The sequence below is a fragment of the Mustela putorius genome, unplaced genomic scaffold, assembly GCF_011764305.1.
Source record: "Mustela putorius furo isolate JIRA1106 unplaced genomic scaffold, ASM1176430v1.1 tig00000281_pilon_pilon_pilon, whole genome shotgun sequence".
In the NCBI taxonomy this organism is placed as follows: domain Eukaryota; kingdom Metazoa; phylum Chordata; class Mammalia; order Carnivora; family Mustelidae; genus Mustela; species Mustela putorius.
The window spans coordinates 29,503,017-29,528,598 of record NW_025421343.1 but is presented as its reverse complement, the minus strand read 5'-3'; the positions used below and the strand labels follow the sequence as shown (position 1 = coordinate 29,528,598).

Genomic DNA, 25,582 nt, shown 5'->3' with positions numbered 1-25,582 from the left:
ATGCAGGACTGGATCCCAGTCCTAGCATCCCCCTGGCATCATGACCTGTACCAAAGGCAGACCGAAGGCTTAACTGACTGAGCCACCCAGGTGTCCCTTTAAGTTTTAATAAATTTATATAAAGAATATAGTATCATCATCAGATATGTAGGTCAGGTCTTGTAGAGTTACCTAGAAATTTAAATTTAATATATATATAAGAATAAGAGATAAGAAAAAAGGTGAAATAAAGGATGAGATGAAGTTCTCTGAAGGATAAAATACTCATTTCATACCTGAGCTTTCCTTAAACAAAAAAGAATTCCTAAAAAAAAAAAAAAAAAAAAAGAAGAGAAAAAAGCTTTAAGAATAGACCAAATCAAATTACTCACCTAGCAAGTTGTGCTAGTTCTTTTTGGGTCAATGGGCTTCCTTGTTTACATAATAGATTTTTAAGTAAAAGTAGTCGTGTCTGAAAAAAAAAGTTAAAGAATTATCAGTCCCAAGAATTGGCTTCATAAAATACCCAAAAATTAGGTTCAAATCCTGACCCTCACTTATGAACTGAATGATCAAAAACAAATCACTCTTAGAACCTCCCTCATGTCTATTCAGTGGAGTTAAAACTACCATTTTTGGGGGTGCCTCAGTGGCTCAGTCAGTTAAGGATCTGACTTTGGCTCAGGTCATGATCTTAGGGGCCTGGGATCCTGCCCTGTATCAGGCTCTCTGCTTAGTGGGGAGTCTGCTTCTATCTCTCCCTGTGCAACCCCCACTCCTGCTTTCTCTATCTCTCAAATAAATAAAATCTTTAAAGAAAAATAAACTACCATTTTTTGAGAGTTCTTGAGAGACTTAAAGATAATCCAAATAAAACACTAAAGAAGTAGCTGCTACTATTATCAAGGATGTTAAGGGTCTGAGCTAGAGAACCACAGTTTTTAATTTAATACTGTTATTGTTTCTAAAGAGTCATTTATTTTAAAGAGAGAGAGCGTGCAGGAATGCAGTGGGGAGGGGCTGAGGGAGAAGGAGACAGAGGGAATCTTAAGCAGACTCTGTGGCTGAGTGGGGTTTGATCTCATAATTGAAGTGGAAACCAAGAGTTGGATCCCTAACTCACTGAGCCACACAGGTGCTTCAACAATCACAATTTTTTTAAAAACACTTTTATAGAGGTATGAATTCATAGGACATTAATCTCCCCATTTTAAATATATAATTCAATTCAATCAATTTAATAAATAAACAGTTGTGTAACCACCACCGTAATCTACTTTTAGAACATTGCTATCACCGCAAATCAGTTCACTTATGCCTGTTTGCAGTTAATCCCCACTTCCACCCCTAGCCTTTGCAAACCATTATTTCCTTTGGTTTCTAGAAATATTCCTTTTCTGGACATTTCATACAAATGGAATTATATGATAGGTTATCTTTTACATGTGGTGTCTTTCACTTAGTATCTTTTGGGGGTTTTTCTATATTATAGCATGTATAAATATCTCAATCCTTTTATTGCTAACACTATTCCATGGTTGGTGAACATCTTAGATTCCTTACAGTTCTTGGCTATTATTTATAAATATAATACTTCTTATACACATCTTTGTGCAGACATATGTTTTCATCTATTGTGAGCAGATTCTTAGAAAAGGAATTATTGGGTCTTAAGTTTACATTTGTCTTTTTAAGAAATTGCCAAACTGGTTTTCAATGTGTCTACATTAATGATTGGAAGATCAATATTGTCAAGGTGGTAGGTCTTGTTTCTGTTTAAAAAAAAAAATGCAGATACATACCTCCTCATTTGGCAAAGACACATATACCCGTTTGATGAAACGCCTAAAAAAAGGATTCATTCAATTTCAGAAACATGGTTTTGAAAGTAAAAGTAACTCAGTTCAAGTAGCAGATGACAAGAAAAAAGCTTCAAGTATATTTGAATGCATTTTAGTAGTCATCAGTACGAAGTTATTTTTAGTTAGTTATTTTTTTAAAGATTTTAATTTCTACACTCAACATGGGGCTTGAACTTACAACCCCCAAGATGAGGAATCTTACGTTCTACTGACTAAGCCAGCCAGGCATCCCTTGAGCTACTCTTTTAAAACTCTCCAGATAATGTTTTAAAAAATCTTAATTCAGTATTGTCAGAATTAAAGTAACCATTTATGTATGTGTATCTTTTTTTTGGTTTGTTTTTTTAAAGAAAGAGAGAGAGAGTGTGAGTGAGCACAAGTAGGGGACAGGCAGAGGGAGAGAGGGAGAAAGAGAGAATGAATCCCTAGCAGGCTCCACACTGAGCCTGATATGGGGCTTAATCTCATGACCCTGAGACCATGACCTGAGCTGAAATCAAGAGATTGACTCTCAAATGACTGAGCCACCCAGGCATCCCTGTATGTGTATGCTTTCAATAGCAATAATGTTTCAAAAAAACCAAAATATCTGTTATAAGCAGAATAAAGAAATCTCTGCTACCTTCTTGAAACTGAAAACAACTAAAACCAAGGACCACAGGAGCAGAGATGTAAATTTTACCATCAACAAACTTAGGTAACATATACACAACTAAAGTGTATGAAGAAGGGGTTTCCTAGGGCAATGAAAATCATACTGAGGAAGGAGGATACACACAGGATCTGTTGCTGCAGATTCCAGATATGGCTATCAGAGCACAGAGTATTCCAAAGGAAATAGAGTATACTCTTGAAGAGTAATAAAGCCAACCTCCCATATTTAAACAAGCATGTGAAGAATGGCTCTGCAAATCATGTGATACCTAGTGAGGAGCAGGGGAATGGCAATGAAGGTGATGCCAAAAAAGAAATTCAAAGACACATCATCTTTGTAAGAAGACATCAGTCAGTCTGGGAAGATCATAAGTTGTCTTGTGCTGACTAATCTTTATCAGGTAGGGTTTGACTGTGACTTAGGGAGACTACCTGTTAGTCCAGACTATTCATACGACAACTCAAGATACTTGCTCAGTATCTTATTTTTCTAGCTCTTTTCCTTATAGTATTACTCCAAAACTAGGCTTTCCAAGAAAATTCCCCTTTATTCAAATAAAAATAGTAAGCAAAATAGGCAAAAGCACACAGCTAATCTCTTTAAAGTGCCAAAGAAGAGGGGGGGAAATGACACATAGAGAAATACACAAGAACAAATTAAATTTGTGATCAAATATCTTTTCATCAAATAAAATAATTCAATGGAAAAAAATCTAATAAAATAAGAATTCAGTGAAATATAAGGGCTCAAGGCAATGACTTACAAAAGCTCAAGGAAATAAGACAAAAGAAGATGAAAAAAATGGGATTGCAGAGATCAGGAAAGCAATGAAAATGAAGAAGACAACCACTACAGACACAGAGGTTACAAAAGTAGTAGCACAAACAAGATTAGACACAAACCCAGTGAGCAATAAGGACAACAAACAAGAAAACAAACAAAACAAAACAAAAAAAGAACTAAGAGTTAAAAAGGATTAAAAAAAAATTAAAGATATGGAAGACAAAAAGATGCAGCATAATACAAAAACTGTGTGTGAAAGAAAAAAACCAGAAGAATGAATTAGGAAAAAATAATTAAAGACAGTATTCAAAATAACTTTCCCAAAGCAACAGCAATTTAAGCAAACACCAAATCCCAGAAAAAATAAAGACAGATCAACATATGTTTCACATAACTAGATTTCAATGGTTAGAAACTATATCCAGTAAAAAGAAAGAAATCAAGTCAATCCATAAATGTGAATAAAAGCAGGCTGGCTTTGGGCGCCTGGGTGGCGTCTGCCTTCGGCTCAGGTCAAATCCCAGGGTCCCGGGGGCTCCCTGCTTGGCAGGAAGCCTGTTTCTCCCTCTTACACTCCCCCCGCTTGTGTTCCCTCTCTCGCTGTGTCTCCCTGTCAAATAAATAAAATCTTAAAAAAAAAAAAAAAAAAGGCAGGCTGACTTCAGACTTTTACTCTGCAACATTAAATCCTAGAAACAATGGGACAATGTAATCAATTCCTCAGGAACAGAAAGGGAGGCCCAAGAATTTTACACTGACTCAAACTGTCCTCCCAGTAGGAAGGGAATAAATTTGTTCAATCACACAAGAACACAGAACAGTTCCCAAGAATCCTGCTTTTATCATCTTCTCATGAAGCCCAGTAAAAGGGAATAAGAATCAATTCTAGAGTTTTAAGATAATTTAATCCTAATCAGAAGAATTAAGAATGGCTGCCTGAAACCAGAGTGTGAACTAGTTTTCGTGGGATCATGGTAGTTCTGTCTTCAAAACCTTTAGTAGTCAGTAAAAGCCAAAGGATGGATACTAGAAGGAAAATAATGAATTTTGTCTTCAAATTAGAAGTGAAGGAAATAAGACATATGTGAGAGGAACACAGAAATAAATACACCTATAACTGATGTGTGCTTCTACATCATCTCCCTACCTGAGAACAGCCTCATCCAGCTCTTGTGGCCTGTTAGTTGCACCCATTACAAGCACTCTGTCATCTCCAGCAGATTGTACCTATAAACCAAAAAAATTTTTCAGTACTTTTAGATAGAGTAATAACAAAAACATGATAAAGGTATCTGTATTTCTAATTTAGGTCATTTAACTGTACAATAAAATACTACCACCTTAAAAATACCATAATCAGTACTTACACCATCAAATTCTATTAAAAATTCAGTTTTTAGACGTCTACTAGCATCATGTTCTCCTTCTCTTCTTTCACACAGAAGGCTATCAACTTCATCTAATGGAAATACAAGGATAAGATTTTAATTAAAAGCCAAGCTATATGAGTCATATGAGATTAATCTTGTTTACTACTTAAGTTATTAATATCCTGGGTCCTACTCAATTCATTAGTGTTTAACTTTGCACTTCTTTAAAACTTTTTCCTTCTGAATAATCTTTCCTATCATCTCTTTCAAATTTGGAAAGGGGAATTTCATAAATACTCAACTTAGTTATAAAACATGTTCTTACCTATAAAAATTATGGAAGGCTGAAGTTCTCGAGCCACAGCAAAGAGAGCTCTCACCAATTTCTCTCCTTCTCCTACCTGAAACAAGGCATTATACACTGTAATACATATAAAATGCAACATTATTCCAGCTGCTTAAATTTCATGATTGAAAATCTAGAATGTAGGAATTTAATTTCCTTTCTTTGCAATTATCAAAGATTTGGTTTAAGGAATTCATGGGAAGCGGGGATACTGAATTGCCTTTTATAATAAAAAAACAGACTATTATTTAATACAATCTGATAACTACTTCACTATTATTATTATTATTATTACTATTTTTGGTGCTGAAACCTGGATCTGGCCTAGTAAGTACTTTAAAAAATGAAATACATTTCTGTTCTGCTTGACCCTGCATTCCTAAGACTTGAGAATGAAATAGCTATTACGAGTATAACTAGTGAGAAGACAGACTATTAAGGTAGAGAAAGAGATACTGTAGAGATTTCTTAAGCCCTCAGTTGTAGGGTATATTTACAGAACCAGATAAGCTGGAAAGTGCTCTCCTAAACTAAACTTACTTAAATTCATTCTCACCATATCATTGTTGGTAAGCATATAAATATTTCTAGGTAGCCCAAGAGGTCTAAGAACACCCCTTGAAATATCCAGGGGCTGAGACATTACTAAAAACATTCTATACACTAAAAGCATCTAATGAAAGCGTCATGAGGTTTGGAGTCATCTACTGTAAAAACTCCTCTACCCTATAGATGACACCTATTTTTTTATATTGAAAATTTCTTTAAAGAGAAAAAAAACGAATGGCCTCAGATTTAGAATCATCAAAACAAATATTCACAGAGCTAGAAGGAACTGCAGGAGACTGCCTTATGCAACATCAACACTTCACAAATGAAGTGAGACCAAAAAGTTGTATCTTCTTAAGGCCAGCTCAGTACCCAAAAGTTAGGCTGGAATTCCTCTCTCCTAACTTCCAAGACAGTGTTTTCCAGTGTATAATGTTGGGTGTACCTATTTTAATAACAATTTTACTTATAAAACCTCAAACAGAAAGTAAAATTTAACTAAGAAAAGAGGTATCATTTTATAGTTACTTTTAATTACTTTGCAAAAATGAGAACCCTACCAATACCTGATCTTGGACTTCTAGTCTACAAAACTGTAAGACAATAAATTTCTGTTGTTTAAGCCAGCCAGTTTATGGTACTCTGTTACACAGCCCCAGCAAACTAAAACAGCATTTTACAGCACACTTCTATCTTTAAAACAGCCTAAGTTTCTAGTTGGAAGAGTGACTGATTTTCATCATTTCTAAATATAGATATAAAACCCAAAAATATCATTGTGTAATGTTATTAGCATTTATACTTAGTAACATTTAGACAGTAGCATAAAACATGACAGTATTAGAAAAAACACTCACATATTTTGAAGTTAAACTTGCAGCACTTATATTAAAGAAGGTTGCATTGGATTCTGCAGCTACTGCTTTAGCCTTAAAAATGACAAGGACAAATATTTACATTAGTTTCAATGTCTTCCTTTAAAAAGATAACCACATTTGATCAATTTAAACACTAGCAAAGATTTTCCAAAAATATAAACTATAACACAATTCCTGACATGTGGCAATCAATGTTTCCTTCTCAGCAAAGAGGAAAAGGTCTAGGAAGAGCTTTGCTTCTTTCCATTTTCTTTATTTTTTCTAAGGAGGAATAGATAAGGAGAGCTTTAAAAAAGGGTATTATGCTTTTCTTAATTATAGAAAGACAACTGTTGGAAGAAAAACAGCTAAACTCTTTTCTTCTTTACTTTTCCCCTCTAGAAGAGCTGTGTAGGAGAAAGAGGTATCCAGATCCCAGTAAAAACTTGGGCAAAAGGATATTGGAAAAAAATCTGTTATATGTCAATTATATTTAAAAAAAAAAAGAAAGAAGGAAAGAAAAAAGTATATTATGTGATTATTTAAATAACGCTGTTAAGATAGTGAAAAAAATGAGAAACAAACAAACAAAAAAACAAACAAAAAAATGGGTTAGAATGATACCCAATATAGTAAGGTAAGCTCTTCTGAAGTAAAAATATTATTTAACTTGGGTAAATAATGAAAAATATACTGTTAAATTTAACCAGCCCAAAACATACTACTGAAGATAACATTTGGTTTTTCATATATTTCTTCATTAAAAACATGTTTAGGGATGCCTGGGTGGCTCAGTTGGTTAAGCAGCTGCCTTCGGCTCAGGTCATAATCCCAGCGTCCTGGGATCGAGTCCCACATCGGGCTCCTTGCTCAGCAGGGAGCCTGCTTCTCCCTCTGCCTCTGCCTGCCATTCTGTCTGCCTGTGCTTGCTCTCTCCCTCTCTCTGATAAATAAATAAAATCTTTAAAAAAAAAAAAACATGTTTAAAAACTTAAGAGAACGGTATATAGCAAAAAGCAAATCATAAAAATAATCAACTCAGGGACAAAGTTTCTTTTTTCATATTACTATTTCTGATTATCTAAATAGAACATTCAAGGGGCTCCTGGGTGGCTCAATTGGTTAAGCATCTGCTCGTAGCTTGCGTCATGATCCTGGGGTCCTGGGACTGAGCCCCGCATTGGGTTCCTTGCTCAGCAGGGAGTCTACTTGTCCCTCTTCTGCCCACCCCCCACCCCGCTGCAACTTGGGCTTGTGTTCTCTCTCTCTCTCAAATAAATAAATCTTGAAAAAAAAAAGAAAAGGAAAAAGAACACTCAAATTTTAAAAGAATTCTTACCAGCATTGTCTTCCCATTTCCAGGTGGACCAAACAGTAACAATCCTCTGGCAGGAGCCCTAAGCCCTGTGAACAACTAAAAACATACAGTTTAGTTTATAACTATGATTCTGGAGACATTTCTTTCCAGATATTTTAAGTAGTGTCATCTAAAAAGCACCAATTTTCTGTAGCATCCTCCCAAACAGAACTTGTCAGAGCGCTAAAGAGAACACATAATCAATAAATTGGTGTAATTATTAAAAACAGAAGAAATAATTTTTAAAAATCTCACTGAAAATGAAAGCAAACTGGTTAAACATGACATTCTGATCATAGGTATGCTTCTCTACTTCCTTTGGAAATCTCACCAAAATTACAGTAAATGAATATAGAAAATATAAATCTTCAAAATAAAAAGAGGGAGGAGACAACAGAAGACACAATACATTTTTGTGTGGTAAATTATTTAGCAGATCTGAGGGAGCTAAAACCCAAGCTCTGCTTGTGAAGGGATATGGAGGATACAAACAGCAAGCAGATGTGAACAAAAATCCTGCAAAAGCTCAGGAGGTGGAGGCATGACGTATCAGAGAAAGCAGCAGGAAGGCAGGCAACCAAAAACAGAGGAACTGGTTGAAAGTTTCTATGAAGAATAACTCAAATCACGTGCCTGTCCCCTATACCAAGATCACTCAGGAAAGTACTCCTCTTCCACAGACAAAGGAAACAGAAGTTTTGTTCTTTAGAGAAATTAAACCAGGGTCTATAGACTCAGAGACACCAGGGGTGGCAGGGAATCAAGAGTGAAGCACAAGATTGATAACACTTTGCTTAATAGTGAAGGTATACATATTTTTAAGTTGAACCAGATGAAATGGCTCATATTCAAGTTTTTAAAAATCTATTTTTGAGTGGTATCAGATTTACAGATAAGTGAATGGAAAGTACAGTGTTCCCACATAACTCCTTACATCCTCAATTTCCTCTAATACTAACATCTTACCTTAGTGTGGTACATTTATTACAACTGATAAACTAACATTGATATTATTAACTGAAGTCCATAGTTTTCATTAGGGTTTACAATTCGTATCATGTCTCCATCATTCCAGAACCATACAGAATAGTTTCACTGCCCTAAAGAATCCCCTGTGCTCCATCTATTCATCCTTCCGTCTTCCCCATGGGGGAACCACTGATCTTTTTACTTTCTCCAGAGTTTTGCCATTCCAGAATGACATATAGTTGGGATCATAGAGTTATTAGCTGTTGCTGATTGGTTTCTTTAACAACAGGCATTTAAGGTTCCTCTGTACATCTCTAAAGCTTGATAGTTCATTTCTTTCTTTTTTTTTTTTTTTTAAAGATTTTATTTATTTATTTGACAGACAGGGATCACAAGTAGACAGAAAGGCAGGTAGAGAGAGGGAGAAGCAGGCTCCCTGCCGAGCAGAGAGCCCGATGCGGGGCTCGATCCCAGGACCCTGAGATCATGACCTGAGCTGAAGGCAGAGGCTTAACCCACTGAGCCACCCAGGTGCCCCGATAGTTCATTTCTTTTTGGTGCTGAATAGTATTTCATCATATAGATATACCAAGTTTACCCATTTATCTACTGAAGAGTAACTCAGTGGTTTCTGAGTTTGGGAAATTACAAATAAAGTTGCTATAAACATCTATGTGTAGGTTTTTTTATATGGGGATACATTTTTTACTCATTTTGGTAAATATTAAAGAACATAATTGCTGTGTAGCATGGTAACAGTATGTTCAGTTTTTTAAGAAAGTGTCAAACTGTCTTCTAAAGCAGCTGTAGCATTTTGCTTTTCCCTCAGCAATGAGTCAGAGTCCCATGGCTCTACATCCTCACCCTTACTTGGTGCTGAGAGTGTTTTGGATTTTAGCCATTTTGGTAAGTTTGTGGTAAAATCTTACTGTTGTTTAACTTGCAGTTCCCTAATGATGAATGATGTTGAACATCATTTTTTTTTTCAAATGCTTGTCATCTGTGTTATCGTCTTTAGTAAGGTATCTATTCAGATATTTGCCCACATTTTAATTGGGTCATTTTTTCCTTATTCAATTTTTTGAAAGTTCTTTGTATATTTTTGGATACCAGTCTTTACCAAATGTTAATGTTTTGCAAAGATTTCCCCCTTGTCTGTGGCTTGTCTTTTCATTCTCTTTCTGTCTTTCAAAGAAAAGTTTCATGAACTTTAACTTAACAATTTTTCATGAACTTTAACAATTTTTTCTTTCAAGGATTATGTTTTTGGTGTGATATCTAATAAGCCATCCTCACACCAAAGATCACCTAGATTTTCTCCTATTTTATATTGCAGGAGTTTTATAGTTAGCCCTTTTACATTTAGGTCTGTGACCAATTTTGAATTAACTTTTGTGAAAGATGTAAAGTACATGTCTAGAATTTTTTTGCACACAGATGTCTACTTGTTTCAGCACCATTTGTGGAAAACACTATCCTTTCTCCATCAAATTGCTTTTGTGCCTTTGCCAAATGATAGCATTTGTATCTCTGTACTTCTGGGCTCTCTATTCTGTTCTATTGATCTATTTGTCTATTCTTTCCACAAAGACACATTTTCTTGATTACTGTACCAGTTTTTGGTTTTAAAAATTTTCCAGTTTTGAAATATAACTGACATAAGATTGTGTCATTTTAATGTGTACAAGTAAGATTTGATACATAAACTGCAAAATATTCACAATAGGCTTAACACATCCTTCACCTCACATTAATTTTGTTGTTCTTGTTATGATGCAAACAAACAAACAGAAACATAATCATAAAAACAGAGCAAACTGGTGGTTCCAGAGATGAAGGGGTTGGGGATGAGCAAAATAGGTGAAGGGAATTAAGAGATACAAGCTTCCAGTTACAAATAAGTCATAGGGATGGAAAGTACAGCATGGGAACTACAGATAATAATACTGCAATAACACAGTGTGGTGACAGATGGTAATTATACTTATCATAGTGAGCATAGCTCACTGTACAGAATTGTCAAATCACTATGTTGTACATCTGAAACTCATGTAACACTGTATTTCAACTATGATAAGAAAAAAATGGTCCTTAAACGTAATAATTTTATCTTAACTTCCCTTTTCTCCAGTATGATTTCTGTCTCTTAATTTTAAATCCCTCTTACCTTGATGTAAAATTATTTTATGTCACCTACTTCTCCCTCCAAATGTTAAAAATGGATTGGTTACTAGGAATCTTTATAAACATTCTTCTCTCCTACAATAACCATTCTTGGTTTTATATATATTTATTTATTTATTTACATTATTATATATTGTATGTATTATATATAACACATTTAATATATGTTATAATATATATAATAATCATTCAATGACTACAGTATAGTCAGTCTTCTCTCCTACAATAACATCAACTGCTAATTTTTTTCTTTTAAAAGCATCAAATCTGTTTCATGAATTAATCATTCTAGCGCAGCTCACACATTTCTTTACTGCTAATATGGATTCAGTAGTGAATGATGTTATAGGAAAATGGTACTATGAGAACCTACCTCAGGCCTCAGAGAAGGAAGAATAACAATTTCTTGCAAGGCTTGTTTAGCCAACTCTTGCCCAGCTATATCATCAAATTTAACAGCTGTTCCACTAAGAAACAGAATTTCAGTTAGCTTCACAGCAAAATATGCTTCAGCTATTATAATATGAAGTCTAAACTCTATGAAATAAAATTATTTTTATATTAACTGTGAAATTACAATTAAATCAATAAAATAATGGCTTTCTACATTTATAATAACTGAAAACCATCATAAAATTAAACATGTACATTAAATAAAGTATTATGTATTTTATCCATGATATATTATATAAATAAATTCAAAACTAAAAACTATTAAATAAAACACTTTAGATGGCAAAACTTACTTGTCTACAATTTCGTTCATTATAAGATTAGCAAGGTTGCTGTCCACATTCCTAAAGTTCTTCAAGTCTTTCTTTTTACGAGCAGCAGTTGTAGGGGTAGAAGGTTTATTTGTTCTATTTGTTTTTGGTGTACTCTTAAAGGACACAAAATTGTAATGTAAAAATATGACCTAATATTAGCACTTTTCATAAGTGAATTACTCTTCAAGTTCACAGAATTAGAAGTTTAAAAATAGGAAAAAGGATAAAAAAACTCAAAACTGTGTATTCCCTCCAGGGTAAAATGGTATTCACTACAAAACTACATTTGGCATGAAGTGTGTTTACGAGTGTGTTTACATCCATAGAGATTTAGGTACCATAAAACAAAAAGGCCCTATGACAATTCAGTCATATAATTTTGATTGCTAGAATTATAACAAAACTATGTTTAATATTATAAAACATTTACACAAATTTAAATAATTAAGAGAATAATAAATTTTAAATTATACATATTATATAAAATAGATGAGATGAACAACTTACTACAAAATACCTAATTAGGTCCAAAGGAAATTAAAATAAGATTTGCTTTTTAATATCAAGTTGTCCTTGTAGATTTAAAAAAAAAGAAAACTACAATCAATTTTGTAGAAACTTAGCAGCTCTCCAAGATATTATAAAGTACTTGCAATAGTCTTCAGCAAGCATAGCATGTTCAAAATCTTCTATTTGTAGAAGCACAGCAATTAACATTACGGTCTTCAAATACCTTATGAGTTCCAGCTGCAGGACCAGGTCCCTGTCTCACTCCAGAAACCATGGATAAGCCACTACAACTAGGTGCTCTGTGGTGGCCTGACAGACCTGTGGATCCAGTCTTCATAACAGTTTTCGAACGAGGAAGTGAATTACTAGTGTGTGTTAAGGGATCTTTTCTTTTTGGAACAGCTCCACTTTCTATCAAGGAAAAAGTAAAATCATGACAGTTAGAAAACTGTGGTTAAACATTATAAAATAAAGATGGATACAAATTTGTAAAACTAAGCTAATACTATTTTTTTTACATTAGCAATATTTCAAAATAAGATTTCAATTATGATGTTCATTGGGATTATCACCCGGTGGACAAGATTATGGTTATTTAATTTTTATTTCACTTTTCCTTTTCCTGATGTATATTCTAATTTTCTTATAAGGAATATGTATTTGTAATAAGATGAAACACTTTTATTTGTGGGGACAGGAGGAGGATATAAAAAGATTCCCAAATGAAGTCACCAAATATTCAAGAAACAAAATGCAGTGAAGGCATTAGAGTTATATTGTTACAGAGCTGGGGGGAAAGCACTGCATTACCGTGGTTCCAAACTTTTAAAACTTTAAAATAGTATGAAATTCCACAGTCTATGTCCATCAAAAGAGTTTCTAGAAACAATCCATTTTTAATTTAAATGGTATAAAGATGTGGGCTGTAATATGCCAAGTATTCTACGTGCTATATATATATAAACACAAATGAAACATCATCAATTAATCCTAAAAGTTGACCTACGTATACTGTACTTCTACATAAACTATAGGCTTTCAAATGTTCAAAAATACCACTGTTTCGAATATTTGTATATACTCCATAACAAACATAAGTCTACTAATAAGTGTTTACAGTAAAAACAAATGTTAAATCAATAAGCAAATTAGAATAGCCTAGAGAAAAGACAAAAACTTTATTTTTGTGTTCATCACCAAATCCCTTAAGGTGTTTTAAGGAAACTCAAAGGAAGAGAACTTCAGAGCAGAGCAAGATGATCAAGACTTTTCTCCCATAAATAAACGTAAAGTTCTGAACCATATGTTCAAGGAACTAGTGGATGGCAACCCTAGAGGACAAAGCAAGAAAGCAGTCCAGAAAAGGGACTAACAATAAGCAAAGGCAAAGACATGAAAAAGAGCAAAAATCTATCTAGGCTGAAGATAAAGATCATTCATTTCAGAAGAAAAAAAGGAAAGTAGAAAAGAATTTCTTCAGATAGTAAACATACAGTCCTGAGACTGTAAGTGAACAGGAATTTCCATGTGAACTGAGAATGATAGGAGACTTTTCATTAAAAATAACAAAAGTCAGTAGGCAATGGAGTATGTTCAAAATGCTGTAGGAAGAAAAAGTGTTAACCTTTATTAATTTTATATCCTGGTAACCTGTCACATAAGAATGAAGGTATTTCAGACATTAGAAAGACTAAGAAAGTTTGCCATCTACAAACTTTCATTGAAAGAACTACTAAAGAAGGTCTTTTGGTTAAAAAGCAAACAGAAAGAAGGAATCTGTGGGAAGGAAAAAAAAAAGCGTAATTAGAATATACTATTTGGCTCTGGATAAATAATGCTAAGTCATTATAATGTTAAATTTGATTTTTCAGCATAACTAAAACTAGTGATATTTATGTATCAGGAGATGAAGGGTAATGTTGGCATAAGAATTAAACCTCTTTTTAGTTGAATAAGAAGTCAATACATATCAAAAACTATTCAATCAGTAATAGCAATATAAGCATAATATCTGGAAACACAGTAGGAAACAAAAGAAAAAATAGCAAGAAGAGTTAGACACTGCACAAGGAGCCAGCCTAGGGATGAAGGCAGGAAGAGAAGGAAGAGATGGGAAGAGGAATACTATTTTCCTTTAAAAGCCTCTCAGCATTTATTTTTTTCATCAACTCTTTAAGGTATAATCCACGAATAATAAAATGTATCCATTTAAACAGGTCAACTTGATGAGTTTATAAAGATGAATTTAAAGATGAAATAGCCACTAACATCCAGATATGAAATGATTCCATCATAGCCAAAAGTTTTCTTGTACTCATTTGCACTCCATCCCTTACTGCAATTTCTATTGATCTAGCTCAAGGTCACTGAAGCTTCCATTTGACATCTTCAATCTGCTGTTGAGGTTACCTAGTAAGTGTTTTTATTTCAACAACTGTACTTTTCAACTTTGGAATTTCCATTCTTTTTATTGTATAGTTTACGTTATGTGCTAAGATTGCAGGTTTGTTAACTGATGCCCTATTTTCTTTTAATTCTTTGAACTTATTTATAATAGTTGTTTTGAAGTCTTTGCTACATCAACATCTGGGCCCAGTCAAGGGTGAGCTTCTAGTGACTAATTCTTTTCTTGAATAATGGCCACACTTTCTTAATTCTTTACATGTCTAGTAATTTTGAGTTGAAAACTGGACACTGTAGATACCACTAAAGTAGTAAGTGGACATCAGTGTAACTATTTCCTAGGAGAGATGAAGTAACTCATCTAGTGAAATATCACAGAATATTCCAGAAGTGGGTGGGTGACATTTGTGAAAACAGGCCCAGGTAAGCCAGCTCACTGACTAGGGCTCAATGGGTATCAATAACCAGTACTGCAAAAATTAGCTGTGCTGTTCAGTATGCTGCCCCCCAACAAGAAAACAGAATAGAACAGATGGTTACTAGAGATTTAAAATAAGATACGTTAACATAATAGGAGGGGAAAAAAAAAAAAAAGAAATATCCAGGAATAGAGAGGAGGTTATACCAAAAAATAAAATAAAATAGGTTGATTTTTTTTAACATAGGTCCCAGGAAGAGAAAGTTTTGAAGGGCAAAACAAAACCATGAGATCTCATTATGTGGAATGAAGTGGAAGATAAGCAAGATAACAAAGCAAAGGCATACCAGCTCCTCAGGGCTAAGAAATTTTTGCTATTTACCTTGGCAGGATTATTAGGATCTCAAATTTATATGTTGGAAAGTTAATTATTTACATGTGGTGCATTATTACATTTTTAAAAAGTTCCTTATGCAAATATCAGCTCTTCATATCTATGCTAAGAGATACAGGCAAAAATATTTATTTCTTTAATAGAAATGGTGTTTTTAAATTTTTTATAAACATATAATGTATTATTAGCCCTAGGGGTACAGGTCTGAGAATCACCAGGTTTACACACTTCACAGCACTCACCATAGCACATACCTTCCCCAATGTCCATAACCCCACCACCCTCTCCCTAACCCCTCCCCCCAGCAACCCTCAGTTTGTTTTGTGAGATTAAGAGTCTCTTATGGTTTGTCTCCCTCCCAATCCCATCTTGTTTCATTTATAGAAATGGTGTTTTAAATCATGTACAGGAAGGATTAAGAAAAGAAATATAGTCAATGACATGGGGCTCTGTACTTGAACAACAAATCAAAGAACTTCCTAAGAGGTAAAACCAGAAGGGAAAGATTTGATGACCTATTGTCTCCAGTCCATAGAAATCCACTTACCATAATTCTTCTCTATTAAAGTCTTGAAAGTTTTGTATTACAAATGAATAAAGAAGGCAGGTGTCTTATAGTCTAAACTAAGGTTTTTATGTTACAAATTGAACAAAGCAATATTTACTTTAATAAAATTTAAGCCCTGAATGTGAAACGAAGGCTGAAAAAATCATCAATAAAACTAGCCAAGATGTCAGAGAACTTAGGAAATGAAGATATCCCCTGCACCTAAGCAAAACCAAAAAAGCATGTGATTTTCTCTGTAAGAGTTGATACCCAAAAGTCATGGAAAACAAATTTAACCCACAGTAAATTAAAAGCATTCTAATGTGTGCCCCCTTCAAGCAGCACATATACTAAAGTAGTATTCTAATGTTTCTCCTCACTATGTGAACTCAGCTTCAAATTTTCCCTAACAGGGGGAGCCTGGGTGGCTCAGTTGGTTGGGTGTCTGCCTTTGGCTCAGGGCATGATCCCAGAATCCCAGGATCGAGCTCCCTGCTCAACAGGGAGTCTGCTTCTCCCTCTCCCATTCCCTGCTCATCCTCTCTCTCTTTCAAATAAATAAAAATCTAAAAAAAATTTTTTTTTTTCCTAACAGGTGCTATGGTAAAGCAATCATGCGTGGTATACACGAAAATTGCTGTGCAATTAAAATTGATATATAACAAAGAGGAATTAAAATTTCTGCATTGGGGCACCTGGGTGGCTCAGTTGGTTAAGTGAGTGCCTTCGGTTCAGCTCATGATCCCAGGGTCCTCGGATGAAGCCCCACATTGGGCTCCCTCCTGAGCAGGGAGCCTGCTTCTCCCTCTCTATCTGCCAGCTGCTCTCCCTCCCCATTTTATTCTTCTCTCTCCATCAAAGAAATAAAATCTTTAAAAAAAGAAAGAAATTTCTGTCTTAAAAAACATGACTTCATAAAAACTTGGTATAGGTATGCATGAAAAAAAGTAACAAATGGTGAAAATACAACAGAAACCAAAGAAGATGTTAATAATTTAGAAAAATGAACCTTTATATTTTATAATCCCAAAAATGGGAGGTTGCAAAATAAGCAAATAAAGCATTTGGAGAATGGTTATATCTATTATATATTTATACACCATGAATCACAGGGACACTATATTTTCCACCTAGCTTTGTGAAAACAAAAACCAACCAAATCTACCATTAAAAAGTCAAATCAACATTATCAGGTTATGCAGGACTCTACTCCGCATGCAACTTTATTATTTTACATGTTAGTTAACCTAAACCCACCTGACTGGAGATGTCCGTTGCGGCATGTCAAGTTAGTACTGTCATTATAGACATCCGTTTGTGACTTGGAAAATTGCAAAACTGGTTGCAGCTTCTCTATGCAACAGAGGGGGGTAGAAAGAACAAAATAAACAAAAAGAAAAAATACATAATGAAAAAATAAGATGTCTATGTGAAAACAAAAAAATAATTCAAGGTGTTAGAAGATGAAGGGTTTTGGTATTTACATAAAATTTTCTTAAAAATACAGTTAGTAAAACTCAGACATTAAAATAGCAACAGAAATTCACTGATTGACTATGTTCAAAATATGCTTTATTCAGGTTTGTTAACCTGAGGCAATTTCATATCACTATTATCACCAGCAAATATTTTCTGAATGTCTAACATATCCACATCATTATATAGGGAGAACAGCATGGAGACAAAAAATAAATATGGCTTTTATCATCCAGATGCTTATTAAATATGGTTGGCCACTTACAATACAAATATATTTTTAAAAAAAGATTGTATAGCACAAAAGAAAGTTAAAAAGGCTTTATAGAAAAAGTGGGCTGTGAATTGGCTAGGATTTGAAAAGATAAAAAGAAAGGACACTTGAGGAAAGGAAAACAACACTTAAAAAAATGACACAGTTAAGGGGCGCCTGGGTGGCTCACTGGGTTAAAGCCTCTGCCTTCGGCTCAGGTCATGATCCCAGAGTCATGGGATCGAGCCCCGCATCGGGCTCTCTGCTCCTCAGGGAACCTGCTTCCTCCTCCTCTCTCTCTCTCTCTGCCGGCCTCTCTGCCTACTTGTGATCTCTGTCTGTCAAATAAATAAATAAAATCATTTTTTTAAAAATGACACAGTTAAAAAAAAACTTTAAGGAATGTCTAAGAAATACTAAGAAATATTCAGCTACATGTTAATGATGTGAGGCAAAAAATAAGGGCTACAGAACAAAGGGGAATTAGCATGCTTCAGAACAGTAGCATTTACTTAAATACACACATGTGCACACTTGTATACATAAAGGTTATCCCTAAAAAGGATCCTGAGAAACAGAATAGCAGCTGCCTCTGGGGAGGGGAAATGGGTGGCTAGGACACAGTATGAGATGGATACTTTTCATATTTAAACTCTAATAATATTGTAGCATGTCCTTTTATTACCTGTTTCTAAGATTAATCAAAGATTTAAGAGGATTATTTCAACTCTACCTTCACTTTAAATAACAAATCCTCTCAAGATCCAGGTCTCTATGTCTAGCACCTGAAGTCCAAGAGGGCAGCAGTTTGAACTGTCTTGCCCCTGTACATTACTGCTACACTCTCTTTCCTCATTCAAGTCATCCCTACTGCGACTTGACAAACATCCTGATCTACCACTTACTAGTATGAACTTAACTTGAACCTCAGCGTTCTGAGAATCTCAAAGATTAAATAAAATAATGTACAAAGAGTACCTGTTCTGTGCCCCTATTCATAATAGGGGCTCAATGTTTACCATATTTATTTTGTTACAGTACTCCAAATTTTCATACTGATTCTTTTCTTTGGTACTGGGAAGTCAAGGAATACATGCAAATATGTAGCACATATATACTAACTCTCCTAAACTTTCATTTCTAAGGTCAGACAAGCAGGCGCCATGCTTGGTTTATGGTACAACCACATATGCCTTTGGGACAGGTTAAATAGCAGCTAACCTTTCTGCACAAAGCACAAAGTACTGAACAGCTTTTGTAGCCTAGAACTGGCTGATACAATATACCTTGGAGCTTTTTGTTGTTGTTGCTAGTTAACAGATAGGTCATCTGATTTTTCTCAATGATAATACTCTTCACCATACTGAGAAAGAAACCATTTGTATTGGTAATAGACATAAATTAGAAAAAAAAAAAAACAACCCTGATTTATAAATGTCTTCTTTATTAATTAATGCTCTCTTCAATGAAATGTGAGAAAAAGATCATGTGAATATTCATTACATAATGAAAATAAACAAACTAAATCCTTGTTTTTGATAACTAATAACTGAGAATAAAAAGCCACATAAGTTGTTCTAGTGTATAGGATTTAGATTTGTATGTGTGGAAACACATATATAACATATTAGTAGTTATACTACTAATATGAACCTGCTCCAACTCATTTTTGTTAAAGAAAATAAAGTTAGTTTAATGCTTCCTTTTGCAATCACTAAAGGTTTGTAGATTAATTAATGATTTAAAATAAAACTACCACCTTGCTTCACATGTAATCCCATACAACCATCTGAGTCATCTACTTAAAAGCAAAATCTTACCATATAACTCTTCCATTTAAAACCCTTCAGTAGGGGAGCCTGGGTGGCTCAGTGGGTTAAAGCCTCTGCCTTTGGCTCAGGTCATGATCCCAGGGTTCTGGGATGGAGCCCCGCATCGGGCTCTCTGCTAGGCAGGGAGCCTGCTACCCCCTCTCTCTCTCTCTGCCTCTCTGCCTACTTGTGATCTCTGTCTGTCAAATACATAAATAAAATCTTAAAAAAAAAAAAAGTAGAACCTTTTAGTAGCTTCCCATTGGCCACAGATGAATGTTTAAACCTTTTTATATAACATTAAGGCCCTCCATGATCTGCCTACATCTCTTATACATAGTAAGCATTCTCAAATTCACTTCTGCACTAGCACCTTTCCCTACCTGCCTTGCCATTTCTTACCCTGAGTTTTGTTCATGCTATAGCTTCTTCTTGAAATGTCTTTTCTCCCAAACATCCTTTAAAGTTTCACCTTTTTAAATCTCCCATTTAGGGTTCACTTCTTTCAGGTATACTTTCCAGACACCTATTTTATCATCCTACAAAATATTTTTATATCTCCCTAAAAATATTCTATCTCCTCTTCAGTGAAGATTTATCTATTCATGTGTCTACCTCCCACAATATATCACGAGCCCCTTAAGAGAGCAACATTATATAGATAGCAACAGTCTATCCATAAATCTGTTTGGTCAACCTTCAAATATAACCATAATCCAACCACTTGTTACAAGTTCTCTTCCTATCACCCTGGTCCAAGCCTCCCACCATTTTTCTCCTAGCTTATTGTAATTCAATAGTGGTTCTATTTACTCTTCTGGCTCTACTCTTGGGAGTCTATTGGCAACGTAATCTTTTTAAAATTTAAGTCAGGGAGTGCCTGGGTGCCTCAGTCACTTGGGTGGCCAACTCTTGATTTTGGCTCAGGTTATGATTTTGAGGGTCATGGGACTGAGGCTCATAGGGGGCTCGATGATCAGTCAGGAGTCTGCTTCTCTCTCTTTCCCTTTGCCCCTCCCCTTGCTCGTGCTCTCTCTTTCTCTAAAACAAATAAATCTGTTTAAAAAAACAAACAACAGGGGCGCCTGGGTGGCTCAGTGGGTTGAGCCGCTGCCTTCGGCTCAGGTCATGATCTCAGGGTGCTGGGATCGAGTCCCGCATCGGACACTCTGCTCAGCGGGGAGCCTGCTTCCTCCTCTCCCTCTGCCTGCCTCTCTGCCTACTTGTGATCTCTCTCTGTCAAATAAATAAATAAAATCTTTAAAAAAAAAACAAAAAAAACAAAAACAAAACAACAACATAAGTCAGATTACATCATTCCTTTCCTAAAAATCCTTATAAATGCTCCCCATTAGTTCTCTGATCTTATCTCTCCCACACCCTCCTTGCTGGGGCACACTGGCCTCTTTCCTTTTTCTCAAACACACCAGTTAGGTTTCCTTAAGGGTTTACATCAGGTCTTCTATCTGGACCAATCTCCTCCCAGATACCTGCCTGGTTAACTCACGTCATCTTTTCAAAGAGGCATATCTGACAATGCTATTTAAAACTACAAGCCCAAATCACCAGCCATCCACTCCTAATCTCCATTACTACATTTTACTTTTTCTTTTCTTCATGTATTTATCACCTTCCAACATTCTGTATAACTTATTTTTTATGTTTATTCCCTCCTGCCAGTCTTCCCCCTGTTGGAGTAAAAATTCTATGAAGGAGGAATCCTTTTCTATATCCTAAGTGCCTAGAACACGGTAATTGCCCAATAATTTACTGAATTACTAAATAAATTTAATTAATATCCTTGGCACTGTACCTGGTCTAGAGTAAGGACTTAATAAATGAATGTTATATGAAGCTATTTATTTTTTAACAAAAGGGTAACTCCCAGGTATGCCAAAATGATCTTCTTATCTATAAGGTTCATAATTCCAGGTTCATAATTTATTGTACAAATTGAATATCACATGATGAGCTGACAAAAGCTTCTCCAGGCATGGGAACTTAACAGATGAGGTACAAGTTAAAATCTGTTTATGTTGCTTTCACAGCTGGTGTTTTTTTAGATCTTAACTTGAAGTATAAGATCATCAAAGCAATACCTCCATATGTGGCCAGTACACAATTCATTCTACCTGTGAGAGTGTAAGAGTTGAAATATTTTTTGATACCAGTGAAATGGAATTGGGCATCAGCTTCTGGACCTGCCATGATTTCAATCTTGCAGAAGACACCAATTCCGCGGGTTGTGTCCTTCAACGTACGCAGGGCTAGTACGCAGGTAGCCCGCAGCCGGCTGGAAGAAGCCTCCTCCCCCGCAGTTAAGCTTACAGTTAAGCTTTGTTTGAAGGTTTACGATTGCTAACTTGAAGATATATAACATACAGGAACCTTTTCCATTTTATCAGTCTGTAACCTCTCAAACCAGTCTGTATGGGGAACTCCCAAAATGATTCTCCAAACTAATTAGACAACTGTTGGGTGTGCCATCTCTGAAAAACTCCATTTCTTAACCAACATACAGTACCCATGTACTGGTACTATGCACCTGTACACAGTTCTTTTTTTACTATCTTTACTATCTTTGGTATATATACTTCTAGACTCTGAGTTCTCAGAAGACAGGAATATGTTGATGCCTTCTATTCCACTTCTTTTTTAAAGTAAGATCCTTCAATAGGTATACAGAGTTTTTGAGGATGACAACAGATGACATCCAAAAGATTCTTCTTTTAATGCCTAGCTTCACATCATAAATCCTTTTTGTCCTCTCCTTTAATAACACAGATTAAAAAATGACAAAGTTGCATTTAAAGACAAGTCCATAATTAATGAGATGCTTCCAACAATTTATCGTATCACTTCTTCAAAAGATAACAGCTAGCTACTAATATTCAATTTGAAACATGCTACAAAATGTTCCAAAACCAGTCTTAACCCACATCATATATATGTACATATAGTGAAAGACATTATAGCTAAAACACACAGAAAGTATGAAGGAGAACAATTATTTTACTATAATAACCTCTGATATAATATTTAATTTTATGTGATATGATAATAATCTTCATGTGTGAGTAAGAAGGGAAACACTGTCAGCCACAGAAGCCAGGGGAACACTGCCTTGTCAGCCACCTAAAAACATTAAAGGATTTCTTTTCACCAGTGTGGGGCAAAAAACTTATAAAACACAATGGATAATATAAAAATGAATGAATGAATGAGTATGTAAATACACGATATTTATGTATGAGTGTATAAGTACATTTTTCCGCAAAAGCAAGATAAGGAGGAGAATAAAACCCAGCATTTTTGAGTAGTTACTATGATTAGGTTCCTTTAATAATTTAATGGTCACATATGATGAAATAAATATTATCTATTAGCATATCATAAATGACAAGAAAAAGGTTCAAACATGCTAAATAACTTACCACAAATCACAGAGCAATAAATATATAAGGTCTGCCTATTTACCAATATCTATTTCTATCACATCAAGTTACAGTAGAGAACCATCCAAGAGGGGTGGGTTTTAATTCCACTTTATCTTAGAAGTAGATTGATCTTAGAAAAAATTTTTAAAACTTAAGCATTCAAATAAAAGATGAAAAGCTTCTCTTTATAGACCTATTTCAGCTGATAAATACAGAAAGAATGATAGAATTATGTATGTCACTAGGCATCAGTCATCAACTGCTACTAACATCACAGGATGTCAGAACTACTGACAAATAAACACAACCACCTATGAAGTAGTCTTATTATTAAAAAATAAAAATCAACTTTCAATCCAATCAAGGGTCTATATTCAACTATAAATTTATAGGGAGGACAGAAGAACATATTAAGATATCATGGAGGGGCGCCTGGGTGGCTCAGATGGCTGAATGTCTGCCTTCAGCTCGGGTCATAATCTCCAGGTCTTAGGATCGAGCCCCACATCAGGCTCCCAGCTCAGGGGGGAGTCTGCTTCTCCCCCTCCCTCTGCCTCTCTTCCTGCTCATGTTTTCTCTCTTTCTGTTATCTCTCTGTCTCAAATAAATAAAATCTTTAAAAAAAAATATTACGGAGAGGCATAGAGCAAAAAACAGACTGCAGGAAACCACGATGTGTCAAAGATCTGGTTCATCAACAAATAAATTACAAGAAAAAAACAGATGAACTTGTATATTAAAAGAAACATATCATATGAATCTTCTTGAGATTCTGGTGCAAAAAATTATTAGAAAAATAGTAAGAATTATTAAATTTTGAGATATTAACTATACATAATAATACACATCATATACTACATATTATTTGTAAACTATATTTGGACACTGATCGTTTCTTTGGCCATAATTTTTTATTACTACTAAAAGAAATTATTGGTTATACTTTAAATGTGATAATGGCATTTTGGTAATTTTACTTTTTATTTTTATTTTTAAGATTTTATTTGTTTGTCAAAAAGAGAGAGAGAGAGTACACAGGCACTCCCTCAGGCAGAGGGAGAAGCAGGCTCCGCACTGAGCAAGAAGCATGATGTGGGACTTGATCCCAGGACCCTGAGATCATGACCTAAGCTGAAGGCAGGTGCTTAATCGACTGAGTCACCTAGGTGTCCTGGTAATTTTATTTTTTAAGCATCTTTAGCTTTGAGAGATACAATATGAAATGCTTGTAAATGAAATATAAAGATGTCAAGAATTTGTTTCAATAAAATATGGAGTGGGGGTGAGTGGGTAGGGATTTATTGGGGCTGGCAAACTCTTTCTGTAAAAAGCCAGATAGTAAATATTATAATATTTTTTAAAGTTATATATTAAAAGGCTCTGAAGGCTGTATGATCTCTGTATCAACTGCTCAACTCTGTAGGCACTGTAGCATGAAAGCATCCAAACAATAATAGAGGAATGAGTAGCTAGCTGTGTGCCATCTTATAAAAATAGGCAGTGAACTGGGTTTAGTCCATGGGCTGTAATTTGCCAGCCCTTGAGTACAGATAAATCAACACTGACTATGAGTTGATAATTGTTAGAGCTGAGTGATGGGTAATTAATCCATTATACTCTCTCTTGTAAATGTTAGAATTTTCTGTAAGCTAGGAAAAAAACAAGGAACACATTTTCAAGATTACTGATCTATTTCCAACTACATGTAAAGTTTCACTGAACAAACATTTCAAAAACATCTTATTCCAGTTATACAATTCATTAATTGATACCTAGAAGTTGTAAACGGTCCTTGGCCATAACCAAATTAGTCATCATTTTAGCTTGAAGGCGTCTAGCTCTTTCACACTGTTCACCTGAAAGAACAAAGAGGAAAAAAATTAACACCTCTGTTTCCCTACTAATATTTCTTCAAGATAAAATATTACCCCAACTAATCTCACAGGGAGTCAGTTTTTTTTTCTTTTAATTCATTTATTTATTTGAGAGAGACAGAGGAGGGGCAGAGGGAGGGAGAAAAGCAGACTCCCGCTGAGTACAAAGCCAACATGGGGTTTGATTTCACAACCCTGAGATCATGATCTGAGCTGAAAACAAGAATTGGATGCTTAAGCAACTGAGCCATCCAGGTGCTCTGGGAGTCACAGTCTTTATAAAGTTTAAAAAAGTAGTTATAGTTCCTTATGATGGTTTCAGATCTACTGTGGTATTTCATGGGCTTCACATATGATTTCATGGATTTTGAGGTGTATTTTTCCTCCCTACATTAAAAATAAATCTCTGGGGGCGCCTGGGTGGCTCAGTGGGTTAAAGCCTCTGCCTTTGGCTCAGGTCATGATCCCAGGGTCCTGGGATTGAGCCCCACATCAGGCTCTCTGCTCAGCAGATAGCCTGCTTCCCTCTCTCTCTCTGCCTGCTTCTCTGACTACTTGTGATCTCTGTCTGTCAAATGAATAAATAAAATCTTAAAAATAAAATAAAATAAAAAATAAATAAATTTCTGAAGTTGAGGGGTGTGTGTGTGTTTCAGAGAGTGAGAGGTGTGGGGGTAGAGGGAGAGAGAGAATCTTAAGCAGATCCACTCCCAGAGCAGAGGCTGAGGCAGGGCTTGACCGCACAGCCCCAAGATCATGACCTGAGCTGAAATCAAGAGTC

General features: G+C 35.1%; 2 protein-coding genes across 2 annotated transcripts in view; both read right to left on the bottom strand.

The window, feature by feature from the left end:
* Positions 1-25,582, bottom strand: part of SPAST (spastin) — a 78,864-nt gene that overhangs the window by 33,951 nt on the left and 19,331 nt on the right. Inside the window, 12 exon segments of the mRNA XM_045079278.1 lie at positions 372-451; positions 1,782-1,824; positions 4,427-4,506; positions 4,647-4,738; positions 4,975-5,050; positions 6,402-6,473; positions 7,741-7,815; positions 11,285-11,378; positions 11,658-11,791; positions 12,412-12,599; positions 17,208-17,303; positions 24,700-24,783. Of these exon segments, the coding sequence (XP_044935213.1) occupies positions 372-451; positions 1,782-1,824; positions 4,427-4,506; positions 4,647-4,738; positions 4,975-5,050; positions 6,402-6,473; positions 7,741-7,815; positions 11,285-11,378; positions 11,658-11,791; positions 12,412-12,599; positions 17,208-17,303; positions 24,700-24,783 (1,114 nt within the window).
* On the bottom strand, positions 21,417-21,784 carry LOC123391774 (ATP synthase membrane subunit K, mitochondrial). Its single transcript, XM_045079280.1, has one exon. The coding sequence runs from the start codon at positions 21,696-21,698 to the stop codon at positions 21,522-21,524; it is 177 nt and encodes a 58-aa protein (XP_044935215.1). The 5' UTR covers positions 21,699-21,784; the 3' UTR covers positions 21,417-21,521.

Coding starts and splice junctions, on each gene's coding strand:
- LOC123391774 (XM_045079280.1), bottom strand. CDS start 21,698: ATGGCAGGTCCAGAAGCTGATGCCCAATTCCATTTCACTGGTATCAAA.